The sequence below is a fragment of the Anomaloglossus baeobatrachus genome, chromosome 5 (assembly GCF_048569485.1).
Source record: "Anomaloglossus baeobatrachus isolate aAnoBae1 chromosome 5, aAnoBae1.hap1, whole genome shotgun sequence".
Classification (NCBI taxonomy): Eukaryota; Metazoa; Chordata; class Amphibia; order Anura; family Aromobatidae; genus Anomaloglossus; species Anomaloglossus baeobatrachus.
In genome coordinates this window covers 237,814,574-237,831,684 of record NC_134357.1, presented here as the reverse complement: position 1 = coordinate 237,831,684, position 17,111 = coordinate 237,814,574, and the positions used below count along the sequence as shown (strand labels likewise).

Genomic DNA, 17,111 nt, shown 5'->3' with positions numbered 1-17,111 from the left:
CCCGGAGTTGGAGGCGTCCCCGGATACGTTTGGGACAGCCCAACTCCAGGACCCTACATTAATACATGCCCGGAGTCGGGTGACAGTAGTTGACGGGGTGGCACAGCTGCCTGGTGCCCAGGTAAGATACCCCCATTTCGCTCTTAAGCAGGATTTACTCTACCGGGTAGATGAAATACGGGGCGTAGGGGTAGAGCAGTTGGTGGTGCCCCAGCCGTATCGCCGGCGGGTCCTCGACTTGGCTCATAAACACCTGATGAGTGGTCACCTAGGGGTCAAGAAAACGCAGGAGCGAATATTGCAAAGGTTCTATTGGCCCGGGGTCTTTGGGGAGGTAAAACGGTTCTGCGAAACCTGCCCGGAGTGTCAGCTTACCGCACCCCTGACCCACTTTCGCAGTCCGTTGGTACCGTTACCCATTATAGAAGTCCCTTTTGAACGGATAGGGATGGATCTGGTGGGGCCCCTCGTAAAGTCTGCTCGAGGGCACCAGCATATCCTAGTGATCGTTGACTATGTCACCCGGTATCCAGAGGCGATACCTCTCAGACATACTGCAGCCAAGCTTATAGCTCGGGAGTTGTTTGCTGTGTTCTGCCGGGTGGGGTTGCCCAAGGAGATCCTTACGGATCAGGGGACCCCATTCATGTCTAAAGTGACCAAAGAGCTATGCCGGCTACTCCAGATCAAGCAGTTGCGTACGTCTGTGTATCATCCTCAGACGGATGGTTTAGTGGAACGATTCAATAAAATCCTGAAAACCATGCTCAAAAGGGTGATTTCCAAAGACGGGAAAGACTGGGATATGATGCTTCCCTATTTGATGTTTGCCATACGAGAGGTGCCACAGGCATCCACGGGGTTTTCGCCTTTTGAATTGTTATACGGGCGACATCCCCGGGGATTGTTGGACCTGGCAAAAGAAACCTGGGAGCAGGAGCCCACCCCCCATAAAAGTGTGATTGAACACATTTTGGGTATGCAGAACCGCATAAGCGCGGTCATGCCAATTGTGAAGGAGCATTTACAGGAGGCTCAGGCCGCGCAAAGCGGCCGCTACAATAGACAAGCCACCGTGCGGACCTTTAAACCCGGGGATCGGGTGTTGGTATTAATCCCCACGGCGGAGAGTAAATTCCTGGCTCAGTGGCAAGGCCCCTACGAGATAAAGGAAAGAGTAGGGGTGGTTAACTATAAAGTATTGCAGCCCGGTAGGCGGAAACCTGAACAAATATACCATGTCAACCTATTAAAACCTTGGCAGGAACGGGAAAGCCTGATGGCTGTTTTTTCCCCACCTCCCTCCTCTTCGGGTCGTTCACATCCGGCTCCAGCGACCTCCGGAGAGGACGAACCGGAAGTAAGGATTGGAGAAGCCCTCACCAAGACACAGAGGCGAGAGGCCAGACGGTTGGTTCAGCAGAACCCCGATGTCTTCTCCGAGCTGCCCGGTAGGACCAGTCTGATACGACATGACATTGTCACCGAGCCTCACCTGAAGGTACGCCTGAAGTCATACCGAGTACCGGAGGCTCGACGACAAGCCATATCGGAGGAAGTAAAGACAATGTTACGCCTGGGGGTCATCGAAAAATCCCGGAGTGAATGGGCTAGTCCGATTGTCCTAATACCAAAACCCGATGGCTCCTTAAGGTTCTGCAATGACTTTAGGAGATTGAACGAAATATCCAAGTTTGATCTCTACCCCATGCCCCGGGTGGATGAGCTGATTGATAGGCTGGGACAGGCGCGATATTTTACCACGCTCGACCTGACCAAGGGGTACTGGCAGGTGCCACTAACGGAGTCCGCCAAGGAGAAAACCGCTTTTGTTACGCCGGAGGGTCTCTTCCACTATGTTGTCTTGCCTTTTGGGTTACATGGCGCTCCGGCCACGTTCCAGAGGTTGATGGACTTAGTGCTGGAACCCCACCAGGCGTATGCATCAGCGTACCTTGATGACATCATTATTTACAGCTCCGATTGGCAGACCCACTTGGAACAGGTACAAGCGGTGGTGGACGCGCTTCGAACAGCCGGATTGACAGCCAATCCCAAGAAATGTGCGTTGGGACTCACGGAAGCCCGCTACTTGGGCTACGTAATAGGCCAAGGAGTGATTAAGCCCCAAATTAACAAAGTTGAGGCGATCCAGAAGTGGCCTAGACCCCTGACCACGAAGCAGGTTAGGGCCTTCCTGGGTATCGTGGGGTACTACAGGAGGTTTGTAAAAGATTTTGCGGGACTATCAGCCCCCTTGACGGACCTTCTCAAAGGCAAGAAGTCCGTCATGGTGTGCTGGACTCCGCAGGCCGAGGACTCCTTCCGGGCCCTGAAGGGGGTCCTGTGCGGACAGCCCGTTCTTGTAAACCCTGATTTCCGGAAAGAGTTCATAGTACAGACTGACGCCTCGGAGGTCGGCCTGGGGGCAGTGCTGTCTCAGGTGGTTCAGGGGGTGGAACACCCAGTCACCTTCTTAAGTAGGAAGCTCACCCCTCCCGAGCGGAATTATAGCGTAGTGGAGAAGGAGTGCCTGGCGATCAAGTGGGCCTTGGAGTCCCTACGCTATTACCTGCTGGGACGTCAGTTTCGCTTGGTGACGGATCACTCTCCACTGGTCTGGATGAGGTCCGCCAAGGAACGGAATGCCCGGGTTACCCGGTGGTTCCTTTCTCTGCAGAACTTCCGGTTTACGGTTGAACACCGGGCCGGTAGGTTGCAGGGCAACGCCGATGCCTTGTCCCGCGGCCCGTGTTTGATGGCAGGAGTTCAACCCCGCACGCTTGAACTGAGGGGGGGTGTGTGAGACTGTGACCGGGGTTATCTATGACGGCCGGTATGTCTCGCCCCGGTTGTGCTCACTCCATGATAATCCACTATAGGGTTAATGCTGTTTCCCTACAGGCTGAAGGGAGGGTTAAATAGATTCAGGAACAAGGGCAGGTGTGCCGGGGGTGAGGGAGTGATCACATCTCCCTGAGTTCTCTGCCGGAAAGGCACATATGTACTATTGTGAACTTTTTCTTTGGAATAAACCGTGTGCTGTGAACCTTGGTGCCTGGATCCCGTGTCTTCTGCAGCGCAGCCGACGACGCTACCTCACAATATATATATATAAACTTAACAAAAAAGTGCAGGTTTGTCATAATAAACAAGCCAAAAATGTTCAAAAAAGTGATCCAAAATTGTATAGAAAAAAAAACATGGAATCATTAAAAATGTCACTTTGTCCTACAAACAATGTGGCCCCTCTCAATTTTTTTTTCTATATGCGGCCCATACACTCAACTGAATTTGAGACCCCTGCTTTACTTCATGCCCATGCACATGTAAGGTTAGAACATGTGGGAAAATGTAAGGACAAAATGTCAAGATCAAAATTTTTTTTTATTGATGAAGGTTTTTTATTATTTTCATATAGTAATACATCTGAGGTAAAACATTTACTACAGTGGAAAATGGCTTCGCTTCTTATGCTGAGCAACTGCTGATTTATGGCTATAACACTTCCCACATTCTGAACATGAAAATGGTTTCTCCCCTGTATGAATTAGTGTATGTCTAACAAGGGATGATCTCTGTGTAAAACATTTTCCACACTCAGCACATGAATATGGTTTCTCCCCTGTGTGAGTTCTTTGATGTACAATAAGAGCTGATTTCTGTAAAAACCCTCTATCACATTCTCGACATGAAAATGGCTCCTCTTTTCTATGTCTTCTTTGATGTACTAAAAGATCAGATTTCTGACGAAAACACTTCCCACATTCTAAACATGAGAATGGCTTTTCTCCTGTGTGAATTTTCTGATGCACTACAAGCACTGATTTCTGCATAAAACATTTCCCACATTCAGAACATGAAAATGGCTTCTCCCCAGTGTGAGTTCTCTGATGTGCAAAAAGAGATGATCTCTGGGTAAAGCATTTACCACATTCAGAACATGAATACGGCTTCTCCCCTGTGTGAGTCCTCTGATGTATAATGAGATCTGATTTCCGTTGAAAACCCTTTTCACATTCTCGACATGAATATGGCTCTTCCTTTCTGTGCCTTCTTTCATGAACAATAAAATCTGATTTATGGCGAAAACATTTCCCGCATTCTGAACATGAAAATGGCTTCTCCCCTGTGTGAATTCTCTGATGCATAGCAAGTGCTGATTTCTGCATGAAACCTTTCCCACATTCAGTGCATGAAAATGTCTTCTCCCCTGTGTGGGTTTTCTGATGTAGGATAAGGATTGATTTCTGTATAAAACTTTTTCCACATTCAGAACATGGATATGGCTTATCCCCTGTGTGGGTTCTCAGATGTGTAACAAGGTATGCTCTCTGACGAAAACTTTTCCCACACTCAGAACATAAAAATGGCTTTTCCCCTGTGTGAGTTCTTTGATGTGCAATAAGATCAGAGTTTTGTTGAAAACTTCTATCACATTCTGAACATGAAAATGGCTCCAACTTTCTGTGCCTTCTTTGATGTTTAAAAAGTGCTGGCCGTTGTCTAAAACTTTTACCACATTCTGAACATGGAAATGGCCGCTCATCTCGATGAATTCTTTCATGCATAGATAGAACAGATTTCTTTTTAAATTGTTTCCCACATTCCGAACATGGAAAAGGTCTTTCCACTGTGTGAGTTACCTGATGTTCAATAACACTTGATTTTCTTTTAAAACTTTTCCCACATTCTAAACAAGAAAATGGCCTCTCATCTCGATGAATTCTTTCATGCATAGAAAGAATAAATTTCTTTTTAAAATGTTTCCCACATTCAGAACATGAAAATATTTTAGCCTCAGTATCTTTTGTACATTGTTTAAAAATCTGTACTTGAGGAGATGAAGGTTCTATGACAATAGTAGGATCAGTAGATAGATTACTGTGAAGAACTAATGGTATAGGGCTAAGAAGTGCTGTGGAATGTTCGCTATGATTATCCTTGGTGCTATTATATTTTCCATCATAATCTGGAGACAAAAGGGAATTTCTCACAAAGTTTTTGGTGCACTTATCTGGAAAAACAAAACAAAAAAACCCAGCTTTTATTTCATCATTTGAAAAACACAATAAGTAGTTATTTTAATACGTTCCTATATGAAATTCTATATATAAAAGACTAAGACATGTATCAAATAGTTTTCAAACCAGTGTAAAGGATCACTTGCTTTGTCACCTGTTGAGTTACGTAGCGACAGAAAGTAGGTTGGTGCAAAACTGGTACAGTAGATGTAATAAAATCCATAAATCTCCACAGAAAAGAAAACAGCCTTTACTTATCATAAAGGTAACAATAAACAGGAGCAGTTCTCTAGATAACAGGTAGAGGCTAACCCATTTAAAATACAGTACTTTCTGGTCAGCCTCTTACAATAGATTGCCCAGTATCACACAGGTATTTCCCTCCTTTAACAGACAGACAACGAATGAGAGAGCTGAAATGCCTGAAAATGGCCATTCTAAGGCCTCGAATTGGAGGCATGGGAATGGCCAGTGCCGCCCAGGTCTTCCGGCTGTTCCTAAAACTCGGACCTATAGAAAAAAAACCTCTCAGCACTATCCATGCTGGAGACTGCTTCTCCAAGTCCTACATCACTAAGGCTAGCCACCTCGGTGACACACACCAAACACACAGAACTTGTCTGACTGCAACCCTACATCAGTTAAGTAAAATTAAGATAAATTCTCCATTTCTTCAGTTACACAATATATAATTTATACAGTGTATCAGAAAACATTCCTCGCCTATCAATAAACACCCTTTCTCAGCAGAGACTTCTCCAGTCCGCACATGCGCACCTATGTATTCTTAGACCCATGGCACAATATAAAAGCATAGTCGTCTGAATCAAACCACCCATACGTTGTAAATATAACATGAAAAATGTATACACACAGAATATAAATAACAGTTAGGGTAAGGCTTCTGGTGAGTATGATTGCAGGGTGTCCGCTGTCTATAATCAAGTGTCCATTCTTTTACTTTTTTAGCTGCATGGACACTTCATTATTGAACTGTGACTAGGGCTTATTTTCTGGGTAGGAATAATATTTAAGCCTTACTCCAAACATGCTGAAAATCCCTGCTAGGGCTTATTTTTGGGGGAGGTCTTATTTTTGGGAAAACATGGTAGTAAATAGCTGCAATGAGAAATGTAGTATAGTTCACCTGATATAGCCATGATTCTTACCTCATGTGCAGGGCATTGCAGCTTAGGTTTCCATGGTTACATCCACTCATAGTAGTCGTTGCTAGTAGTCGTAACCATGAATACCTAAGCTGCAATGCCCAGCACATGAGGTAAGAGACATGGCTATATAAGGAGACCTATACTACATTTCTCATTGGAGGTATTTGCTAATATTATTATTATTACACCTACTACATATTGGGATAGGATCTTGGAGATGAGAATAACCTTTTAGCACCTAATGATCATCACTTACCGGAGCTGATATCTGTGGGCGCGTCCTCGATCTCACACAGCTGGGTTACACCCACATACATCTCTTTTTCTGTCAAGTCTTCAACTTTTACGGCACTTACATTTGTCACCTAATTCACCACAGAAAAAGGAACAAGTTACAATGATAATGGGAGAAGTGGTTGCTTTTCTTGTAATTATATAACAAAGCTCCCTTAATGTTAATTTTCACTATGACACCTAAGGTAAACCAACCAGACCCAATATAGCAAAAAGGTGTATGACTACTATAGCAATAATACCACTCCGGACAAAGTAAACACTAATGAAAATATCCAAAAGAAGCTACTGAAGATCAGGCGGCCCCCAACCTCACACGTACTTCGCATATTTATTAGTCGGTGGGTGAAACAATACACAAAACGCTGAGAGTCAGGCTGTGGATGCCGCCAGATCTTCAGTAGCTTCTTTTGGTAGGTTTATTATTTCTGTATTTTGACAGGAGTAGGCATCTACTACCCTGTTTCCCCAAAAATAAGACACTGTCTTATATTCTGTTTTGCCCTGAAAAAAGCAATAGGTCTTATTTTCAGGGGGTGTCTTATTCTCGAGGAGACATGGGATGGGGTAAGTTTACCCCCCACAAAAAGCAGACCCCCCCCCCTTGCCAGGATCATCATACTTACCAGCCCCGGGCGTCTGTGTGGCTCCCAGATCTCCCAGCATGTCGCCCTCCCCTGTGTCTGGCCGACACACATACATCAGAACACATACTCACACATCAGATAGCATACACACATATAGACACACACACACACACGTCAGATAGCATACACTAATATAGACAGACACACACACAGATTCCACATCATTCCTCCCTGTGATCTCCAGTGGGCGCTCCAGGCAGATGTGCTGCACGCCGTACTCCCCTGCGTCCGGCCAACACTCACACATCAGGGGACACACTCACACATCCGATCGAATACACTCACTCATCAGACATCATACACTCACACATCCGATTGCATATACTCACACACACTCACGATATCGCACATACCTGTACAATCACGCGCTCACATTCACAACATCCGGAGATACCACGTGCTTCCGGCCATGTGATCCTCCTGCAGGTCCTGGAAGATCCACTGCACAGCGTCGCAAGTCCTTACGCACGCCGAGAAGCAAGCGATATTGCTGGATGTGGTGAGTGTGTGTATGTGATCTGTAGTGTGTGTGTGTGTGTGTGTGTGTGTGTGTGTGTGTGTGTGTGTGTGTGTGTGTGTGTGTGCGTGCGAACGCGCGTTCTCATATGTGTGTGTGGTCACATCACCTTCCTTGTAAAATCATTCTCCTTTATTCATGGCTCTTTAAAACACAAACTAGGAGATAGACGCCAGGAGCACATGGACTGTTAAAGTGTATTCCATGTAACACGAAACAGCTGTCGTCCACATGCTCCTAGCGACTCCTGCTACATTGTGTTTTAGAGAACCATGAATAAAGAAAAATGATTTTACAAGGAAGGTGATGTGCCACTATCTTTCTGTTCTTGTGTTATTCATACACCACTGTCTGGAAGTTGAGCACCACCGGAATCCTTTTCTTTGTATTTGGAAGCCCACTCCTTTGTCGCACCGAGAAATCACATGTGAGTAGTGGCAGATTTTTCACTTTTTTTGCCTACACTTTGGCACATATAGTTTGTGCCATAACATATAAAATGTGTATATATATATATATATATATATATATATATATATACAGTTAGGTCCAGAAATATTTGGACAGTGACACAATTTTCGCGAGTTGGGCTCTGCATGCCACCACATTGGATTTGAAATGAAACCTCTACAACAGAATTCAAGTGCAGATTGTAACGTTTAATTTGAAGGTTTGAACAAAAATATCTGATAGAAATTGTAGGAATTGTACACATTTCATTACAAACACTCCACATTTTAGGAGGTCAAAAGTAATTGGACAAATAAACCAAACCCAAACAAAATATTTTTATTTTCAATATTTTGTTGCGAATCCTTTGGAGGCAATCACTGCCTTAAGTCTGGAACCCATGGACATCACCAAACGCTGGGTTTCCTCCTTCTTAATGCTTTGCCAGGCCTTTACAGCCGCAGCCTTCAGGTCTTGCTTGTTTGTGGGTCTTTCCGTCTTAAGTCTGGATTTGAGCAAGTGAAATGCATGCTCAATTGGGTTAAGATCTGGTGATTGACTTGGCCATTGCAGAATGTTCCACTTTTTTGCACTCATGAACTCCTGGGTAGCTTTGGCTGTATGCTTGGGGTCATTGTCCATCTGTACTATGAAGCGCCGTCCGATCAACTTTGCGGCATTTGGCTGAATCTGGGCTGAAAGTATATCCCGGTACACTTCAGAATTCATCCGGCTACTCTTGTCTGCTGTTATGTCATCAATAAACACAAGTGACCCAGTGCCATTGAAAGCCATGCATGCCCATGCCATCACGTTGCCTCCACCATGTTTTACAGAGGATGTGGTATGCCTTGGATTATGTGCCGTTCCCTTTCTTCTGCAAACTTTTTTCTTCCCTTCATTCTGGTACAGATTGATCTTTGTCTCATCTGTCCATAGAATACTTTTCCAGAACTGAGCTGGCTTCATGAAGTATATATGATATGTGCCGACAGGGCTGCCTCATCTTCCTGCAGTGCGCAGTTTTAATTGTAGCTATTAACTTCTACACCTTCAGGGCAATTTTCCGTTTTTCATTTTTTTTCTCCCCTTTTTCCAAGAATCATAACTTTTTTATTTGTCTGTCAATATAGCCATATGAGGGCTTTATCTTGTGGGACGCGTTGTACATATGAATGACATTATTCATTCTGCCCTATGTTGTACTGGAAAATGGGGGAAAAAAACTTCAAGTGAGGTGAAAAAAATGCAATTCCACAATAGTTTGGGTTTTTTTTATTTACCTTGCTCACCAACCTGACAATATGAGTCACCAGGTCAGTACGAGGTCGAAGCCCTCACATCCTGGTCAAATGTCTGAAGGCTGGAGACAGACGCCAGGCGCTGACTGGTCGCGGTGCTCCCGTGTCATAACAATGTCATGTTGGACCTGGGAACACAACTTCAGACATCGCTGGAACCGCAGCCGCAACGGAGAGGGGTATAGGCTTATTTATTTTTATGGGGGTGAACAAGGGGAATGAGTAGGGGTTGTCCAAGTGTTGTACGTGCCCTTCAAAGGTCACCTCATGTTATGTATGCTAGATTAAAACGTGTGGGGGTAGCGTGTTCAGTTCTTGCTTGCTCTATATTTGTGTAGTGTGCATGCAGCCTGACCATCATAGCAGTGTGGGTAAGATCATTTAATGGTCATTGTAAGTTGCTTATGTTCTCATTTTTTACTGGAATAATTACTAAATCAAGTCATTTTTACCTGCTCAGATGCTCTTGGCACCATTTCCAAGTCCATATATATGCATCAATGGTTGATGTGTCCTTGCAATTAATACTGTGACTGACTTATTCACCATCCATTACTGACTATATTCAACATTTTATGAGAATTTAGGCAGAGGTGTTTATTCCATACAGTCTATATATCTTTCACTATAGTTATATCAGCATTTGTTTTTTTTATGGGAAAATTTGGGGGTACGTTCCTGTCACGGCAGGGGAGAAAGACTATACCTGCCATATAGGACAACACACAAGAAGGGGGAAGGAATGAAGTTCCCCGAGCCCCTCAGGAAGGGAACACATGGCATTCCTATATACCATGTGTTTCACTGCTGAAAGGGTTAATTTGTTTGTCCAAGGAAGAAGAAAAAGACCGCACTCTCCACTTTATAACCGGAATCTTGTTTATTGCGTGCAAAAAACAGGATAAAACAGCGGGAGAGGAGCTGGATGCAGGCCCTCTCACAGATGATGGACGGTTTGCGTCTGATTACGCTTCAACGGGTCCATGTGGAAGGATGGAAACCCCCTCCCCCTGTATAGAGGGACACCCAGCCCACATCACCACCAATTAAAACAATGGGGAGTGCATAAAATCAACGATCAACAAATGTGCAGACACAACATACATTTACAATTTACTGGCACAGAGGAACGAAACCGCATCTCTGTGCCAGTAAATTGTAAATGTATGTTCTGTCTGCACATTTGTTTACCGTTGATTTTATGCACTCCCCATTGTTTTAAGTGGTGATGACGTGGACTGGGTGTCCCTCTATACAGAGGGAGGTGGTTTCAGGCCTTCCACATGGACCCGTTGAAGCATAACCAGATGCAAAACAGCCGTTGTCTGTGAGAGGGCCTGCACCCAGCTCCTCTCCCGCTGTTTTATCCTGTTTTTTGCACACAATAAAAAAAGATTCCGGTTATAAAGTGGAGAGTGCGGTCTTTCTCTTCTTCCTTGGACTTAATACTGGATTTCTACTGTATTCTGGACCAGCATCCCCGGACCGTGTTTATTTGTGGAGTCCCCGAGCAGACTTTCTCTGCATGTTACACCTGTCTGGGCATAAAAGGTAGTGCGGGACCGCTCTTTGTATTCTTACGGTTAATTTGTTAGTGCCTTTTATACCCATTGCTATGTTTTCTTCTCCCTCTTTTTTTGTGCCATTATTCTCCATGTCCTGGGTGAGTTGCCCAGGTCATGGTGAGTGGCTACGTTTGGGCCACTTGCAGTGCGTTGCTGATGGGAGAGATTTGTTAGTCTCCCCTAGTGATGATGGGCTGTGATTGGTATGTCCTATTTGTAAATATGTGGTGGTATTTGATAAAGGGTGAGTGACGCTGCTTACCTGAACTTGCCCGCCCGCCCTTCCGTTGATTATTTTGTCACGGCTTTGGGGTAAGTCCTTCATTAATGAAGGGACATGGGTGATAGTAAACGAGCTTGAGCGTATTTGTGATTAGCTACATATAGTTAATTTTGGTAGGTTTTTAAAATGAAATAAATAAATTTGGTTTTGACTAATTTGCATGTTTTTAAAAAATGTAATAAAGGCTGTGGCCAATTTTATGCACCAGATCCATTGTGTCGGTCATTTATTTACAGTTATGCTGAATGGTTGATATTTGTAGTATGTAATGCCATGCTATATAGCTAGGGAAATGGGGAAAGTGGTGACCCCTGACTATGACCTGTAACTCACCCTCACCATCTCTATACCGGTTTCGCACCTTCGCCGAGCCGGAAGACCTGGGGCCCTCTCTTACCCTGGTAAATGGGCCCTAAGTAAGGATGGAGGGTGTGAGCTCTTCGTCAACACCACTAACACTAAAGGAAGACACAAAGGAACAGCACAGGGGAAACACAACTGCAATCACCAGAGCCCTGGTAGATAGCAAAGACAAAATACCGTCATTTTCGGACTATAAGACGCACCGGACCATAAGACGCACCCTGGTTTTGGAGGAGGAAAATAGGAAAATAAAATTTTAAGCAAAAAATGTGGTCATGACACACTGTTATGGGGGCGAGGATCTGCTGCTGACACTGTTATGGGGGTAATGTCCACAAATTCTCTACTAAGGTATCCCATCCTGGTAATGATCCTCCTGCCTTGTATATGATCCCCATCCTTGTATATATGTCCCTCATCCTAGTATAGCCCCCATCCTGATAAATACCCCCATCCTGGTATAGCCCCCATCCTGGTATATACCCCCATCCTGATAAATACCCCCATCCTGATAAATACCCTGATCCTGCTATATAGCCCCATCTTGCTATATAGCCCCATCCTGCTCATAATATACCCCCATCCTGGTATATGCCCTCATCCTGCTATATACCCCATCCTGCTATATGGCCTGTATAATATAGCACAGAAAAAAAATTAACATTTATACTCACCTTTCCCATCTCTCTGCAGCATTGATCATCTTCCTGTCTGTGTCGGCAGCAGCGCCGCTGACCTGTGTGGTGCCGTTCCCCTGCAGCATCGTGATGTCCTCCTGTCTGCCGGCTCGCTGATGTGTATGAAGAGTGGGGCGCACAGCGATGACGTCATCGCTGTGCTCAATGTTCTCTACACAGATCAGCTGGCCGGCAGACAGGAGGACTTCGCGGTGCTGCAGGGATCAGTGGCCGGTGAGTATACCGTACTTATTCACTGCCCCCGCGCTGATGATGATGCGTGGGGGGCAGTGAATATGGCCGCACTTGATCACTCCAGGCTGTAGTTGCCAGGGGTGATCACGCGGGCCGGCTGTTTACTATGCATGCACCCCCGGACCATCACCCCGCCCACCTGTCAGCGCCAGCTTCAGCGCTGAGAGATGATAGGCAGGAAGATGAGCATGCATATGAAATGAGCGGGCCCACGTGGTCACAGCAGGCGCTGCTACAGCCTGCTCGTGCCGCCGATGACCCGCTCCACTGCAGCATCCTCATTCCCTGCAGCCCTACATTCAGACTATAAGATGCACCCCTCACTTTCCCCCAACATTTGGGGGGAAAAAAGTGCGTCTAAAGGTCCAGTCACACTAAACAACTTACCAGCGATCCCAACAACGATAGGGATCGCTGGTAAGTTGCTAGGAGGTTGCTGGTGAGATGTCACACTGCGACGCTCCAGCGATCCCACCAGCAACCTGACCTGGCAGGGATCGCTGGAGCGTCGCTACACGAGTTGCTGGTGAGCTCACCAGCAACCAGTGACCAGCCCCCAGCGCCGCGTGGAAGATGCTGCGCTTGGTAACTAAGGTAAATATCAGGTAACCAACCCGATATTTACCTTGGTTACCAGAGCACGCAGCTACACGTGCAGAGAGCAGGGAGCAGCGCACACTGAGCGCTGGCTCCCTGCTCTCCTAGCTACAGTACACATAGGGTTAATTACCCGATGTGTGCTGCAGCTAAATGTGCACAGAGCAGGGAGCAGCGCACAGTGCTTAGCGGTGGCTCCCTGCTCTCCTAGCTACAGCACACATCGGGTTAATTAACCCGATGTGTCCTGCAGCTACATGTGCACAGAGCAGGAGCCGGCACTGACAGTGAGAGCGGCGGAGGCTGGTAACAAAGGTAAATATCGGGTAACCAAGGACAGGGCTTCTTGGTTACCCGATGTTTACTGTGGTTACCAGCCTCCGCAGAAGCCGGCTCCTGCTGCCTGCACATTTAGTTGTTGCTGTCTCGCTGTCACACACAGCGATCTGTGCTTCACAGCGGGACAGCAACAACTAAAAAATGGCCCAGGACATTCAGCAACAACCAACAACCTCACAACAGGGGCCAGGTTGTTGCTGGATGTCACACACAGCAACATCGCTAGCAACATCGCTGCTACGTCACAAAAGTTGTTCGTTAGCAGCGATGTTGCTAGCGATGTTGCTTAGTGTGACGGGGCCTTTATAGTCCGAAAAACACGGTAGCTTATCTGAGCTGCAGCAACTACAGAAGTCTGGAGCAACAGAGGACGACCTTTCCAGAGCTCAGCAATTAAACTATAAACCGCACCCAATCCACACCCAGTGATATCAACGGACTTCAATGGATAAACTGCCAGGATTGGAGAAACCTTTGATCTTGGCGGTTGTGGCAGTAACCTGGCTGTGAATTACAGTTGTGATTCTGCTGATCATGAGGACACAATGACTGTGCCCATGCAATTAGTTTAATATTAAGAAGCAGGTGGCCTGCGCTCTCCTTCATGTATCACACTATTACAGCTCTGATTTTTAGCTATCAATATAAATAAAATATTCTATGGCAGCAGTGGATAGTTACATGACATAGTTCAATAAAATACTTAATTACATCTCTAAATGTAAAAAAAAAAAAGGGTCAATATTTTGTACCACGATGACATTTAGCATTTGGCAGTTCTATCTACCTCATGATCCTTCGGGATCTCTGGAAAATCGTTGGCACGTAAAGGAATGGAACATTTCACTAAATCTTCCTTACTGGATTTATCTGTAGAAGACACACACACACACAGTGACTACACACAATGGCCCAAATTTGTTGTTAAGTTATTATTTAATTTAGGGGAATATTGTACATGTTAAAAAATCACTTTGTAAAATTATGCAAAATTATGACTGATAGGCAGTTGAACAGGAGATTGCGCAAGCTAGTCTTCCATGGATAGTCTGACGGTGCTGCCCTATCTCCTACATTGTACCTAGCACACCACCACCAGAATACAGAGCTTTAATCCCAGTCCTTGGATCTTTGAACTAAAGTATCATGAAGACCAGCGTTGTTCACACCGGACTTGATGAGGCAATGTGCTGGAGTCAGACGGTCCTGACACATGAAGACACTTACACAGTGCTGGATATGTGGCATACACCTCTGTGTGCACTTCTCCACATATCCTACCCCAATCTCTGGTGAAGTAAGATTCATGATGAGTGGCAGTCGCCTTGTCCACGTCCTGCCTAAATATGGCCAAAATGGAGTATGAACACCAAAGGGCACAGAATATTAGCCTAGTCTTGCGCGAGTTTTGAAAGCTTTTTATGAAAGAATTCTGGCTTAAAAGTGTTGATTGCTCAATCCCTACTTTTGGTCCCTGTCACCTTCTTCCATCACTGATTAGCTGAAGAGCTCACGTGGCATAACAATGACAGACGAGACTCGGTAGACCTGGAGCTGACATCACTGGAAAGTGAAAATAAGGAGCCTATATTTTACAAATGGGAAATATAGTATTTAAGATGGGAGTGTCCCAGTAGAGGACAACCCTTTAAATGGCAAATTTAGGTCAATAGATTTTTAAGTTTGTTTATTGAATAACAGAAATACACCAGGTACAGAATAAAGGCGACTATAATATACATTTACAGAGTTGTACCAGAGTTCAATGCTAATGAAGTGCATAATCCAGATACCTGGGGTGTCAAGACACCTAAACAAAATTCCAAGAACAAGAGGAACAACATAACATACAGTCATATGGAAAAGTTTGGGCACCCCTATTAATGTTAACCTTTTTTCTTTATAACAATTTGGGTTTTTGCAACAGTTATTTCAGTTTCATATATCTAATAACTGATGGACTCAGTAATATTTCTGGATTGAAATGAGGTTTATTGTACTAACAGAAAATGTGCAATCCGCATTTAAACTAAATTTGACAGGTGCAGAAGTATGGGCACCCTTATCAATTTCTTGATTTGAACACTCCTAACTACTTTTTACTGACTTACTAAACCACTAAATTGGTTTTGTAACCTCATTGAGCTTTGAACTTCATAGGCAGGTGTATCCAATCATGAGAAAAGGTTTTTAAGGTGGCCACTTGCAAGTTGTTCTCCTATTTGAATCTCCTATGAAGAGTGGCATCATGGGCTCCTCAAAACAACTCTCAAATGATCTGAAAACAAAGATTATTCAACATAGTTGTTCAGGGGAAGGATACAAAAAGTTGTCTCAGAGATTTAAACTGTCAGTTTCCACTGTGAGGAACATAGTAAGGAAATGGAAGAACACAGGTACAGTTCTTGTTAAGCCCAGAAGTGGCAGGCCAAGAAAAATATCAGAAAGGCAGAGAAGAAGAATGGTGAGAACAGTCAAGGACAATCCAAAGACCACCTCCAAAGACCTGCAGCATCATCTTGCTGCAGATGGTGTCAATGTGCATCGGTCAACAATACAGCGCACGTTGCACAAGGAGAAGCTGTATGGGAGAGTGATGCGAAAGAAGCCTTTTCGGCAAGCACGCCACAAACAGAGTCGCCTGAGGTATGCAAAAGCACATTTCGACAAGCCAGTTACATTTTGGAAGAAGATCCTGTGGACTGATGAAACAAAGATTGAGTTGTTTGGTCATACAAAAAGGCATTATGCATGGAGGCAAAAAAACACGGCATTCCAAGAAAAGCACTTGCTAAAATTTGGTAGAGGTTCCATCATGCTTTGGGGCTGTGTGGCCAATGCCGGCACCGGGAATCTTGTTAAAGTTGAGGGTCGCATGGATTCAACTCAGTATCAGCAGATTCTTGACAATAATGTGCAAGAATCAGTGACGAAGTTGAAGTTATGCAGAGGATGGATATTTCAGCAAGACAATGATCCAAAACACCTCTCCAAATCTACTCAGGCATTCATGCAAAGGAACAATTACAATGTTCTGGAATGGCCATCCCAGTCCCCAGACCTGAATATCATTGAAAATCTGTGGGATGATTTGAAGCGTGCGGTCCATGCTCGGCGACCATCAAACTTAACTGAAATGGAATTATTTTGTAAACAGGAATGGTCAAATATACCTTCATCCAGGATCCAGGAACTCATTAAAAGCTACAGGAAGCGACTAGAGGCTGTTATTTTTGCAAAAGGAGGATCTACAAAATATTAATGTCCCTTTTATGTTGAGATGCCCATACTTTTGCACTGGTCAAATTTTGTTGAAATGCGGATTGCACATTTTCTGTTAGTACAATAAACCTCATTTCAATCCAGAAATATTACTCAGTCCATCAGTTATTAGATATATGAAACCGAAATAGCTGTTGAAAAAACTCAAATTGTTATAAAGAAAAAAGGTTAACATTAATAGGGGTGCCCAAACTTTTTCACATGACTGTACATATCGCTGTGACCATATCTATTTTAGGCACCAATCTACAAGACATTAACTCTGTAAAGTAAAAGTCTTTAATATATTTAACATAATACAACCGAGAGTAAATAGCCCATAAAGCGATTACCCTGACATTGATAATG

At 44.6% G+C, this 17,111-nt stretch overlaps 1 protein-coding gene across 1 annotated transcript in view; it reads right to left on the bottom strand.

Moving 5' to 3' along the window:
• Positions 1–3,405: 3,405 nt before the first annotated feature.
• Positions 3,406–17,111, bottom strand: part of LOC142312713 (uncharacterized) — a 103,675-nt gene continuing 89,969 nt past the window's right edge. The window contains exons 12-14 of the mRNA XM_075351701.1: positions 14,269–14,351; positions 6,450–6,558; positions 3,406–5,017 (exon numbers count right to left, since the gene is read on the bottom strand). Of these exons, the coding sequence (XP_075207816.1) occupies positions 3,447–5,017; positions 6,450–6,558; positions 14,269–14,351 (1,763 nt within the window). The 3' untranslated portion in view covers positions 3,406–3,446. The remainder of the gene's footprint in view (positions 5,018–6,449; positions 6,559–14,268; positions 14,352–17,111) is intronic.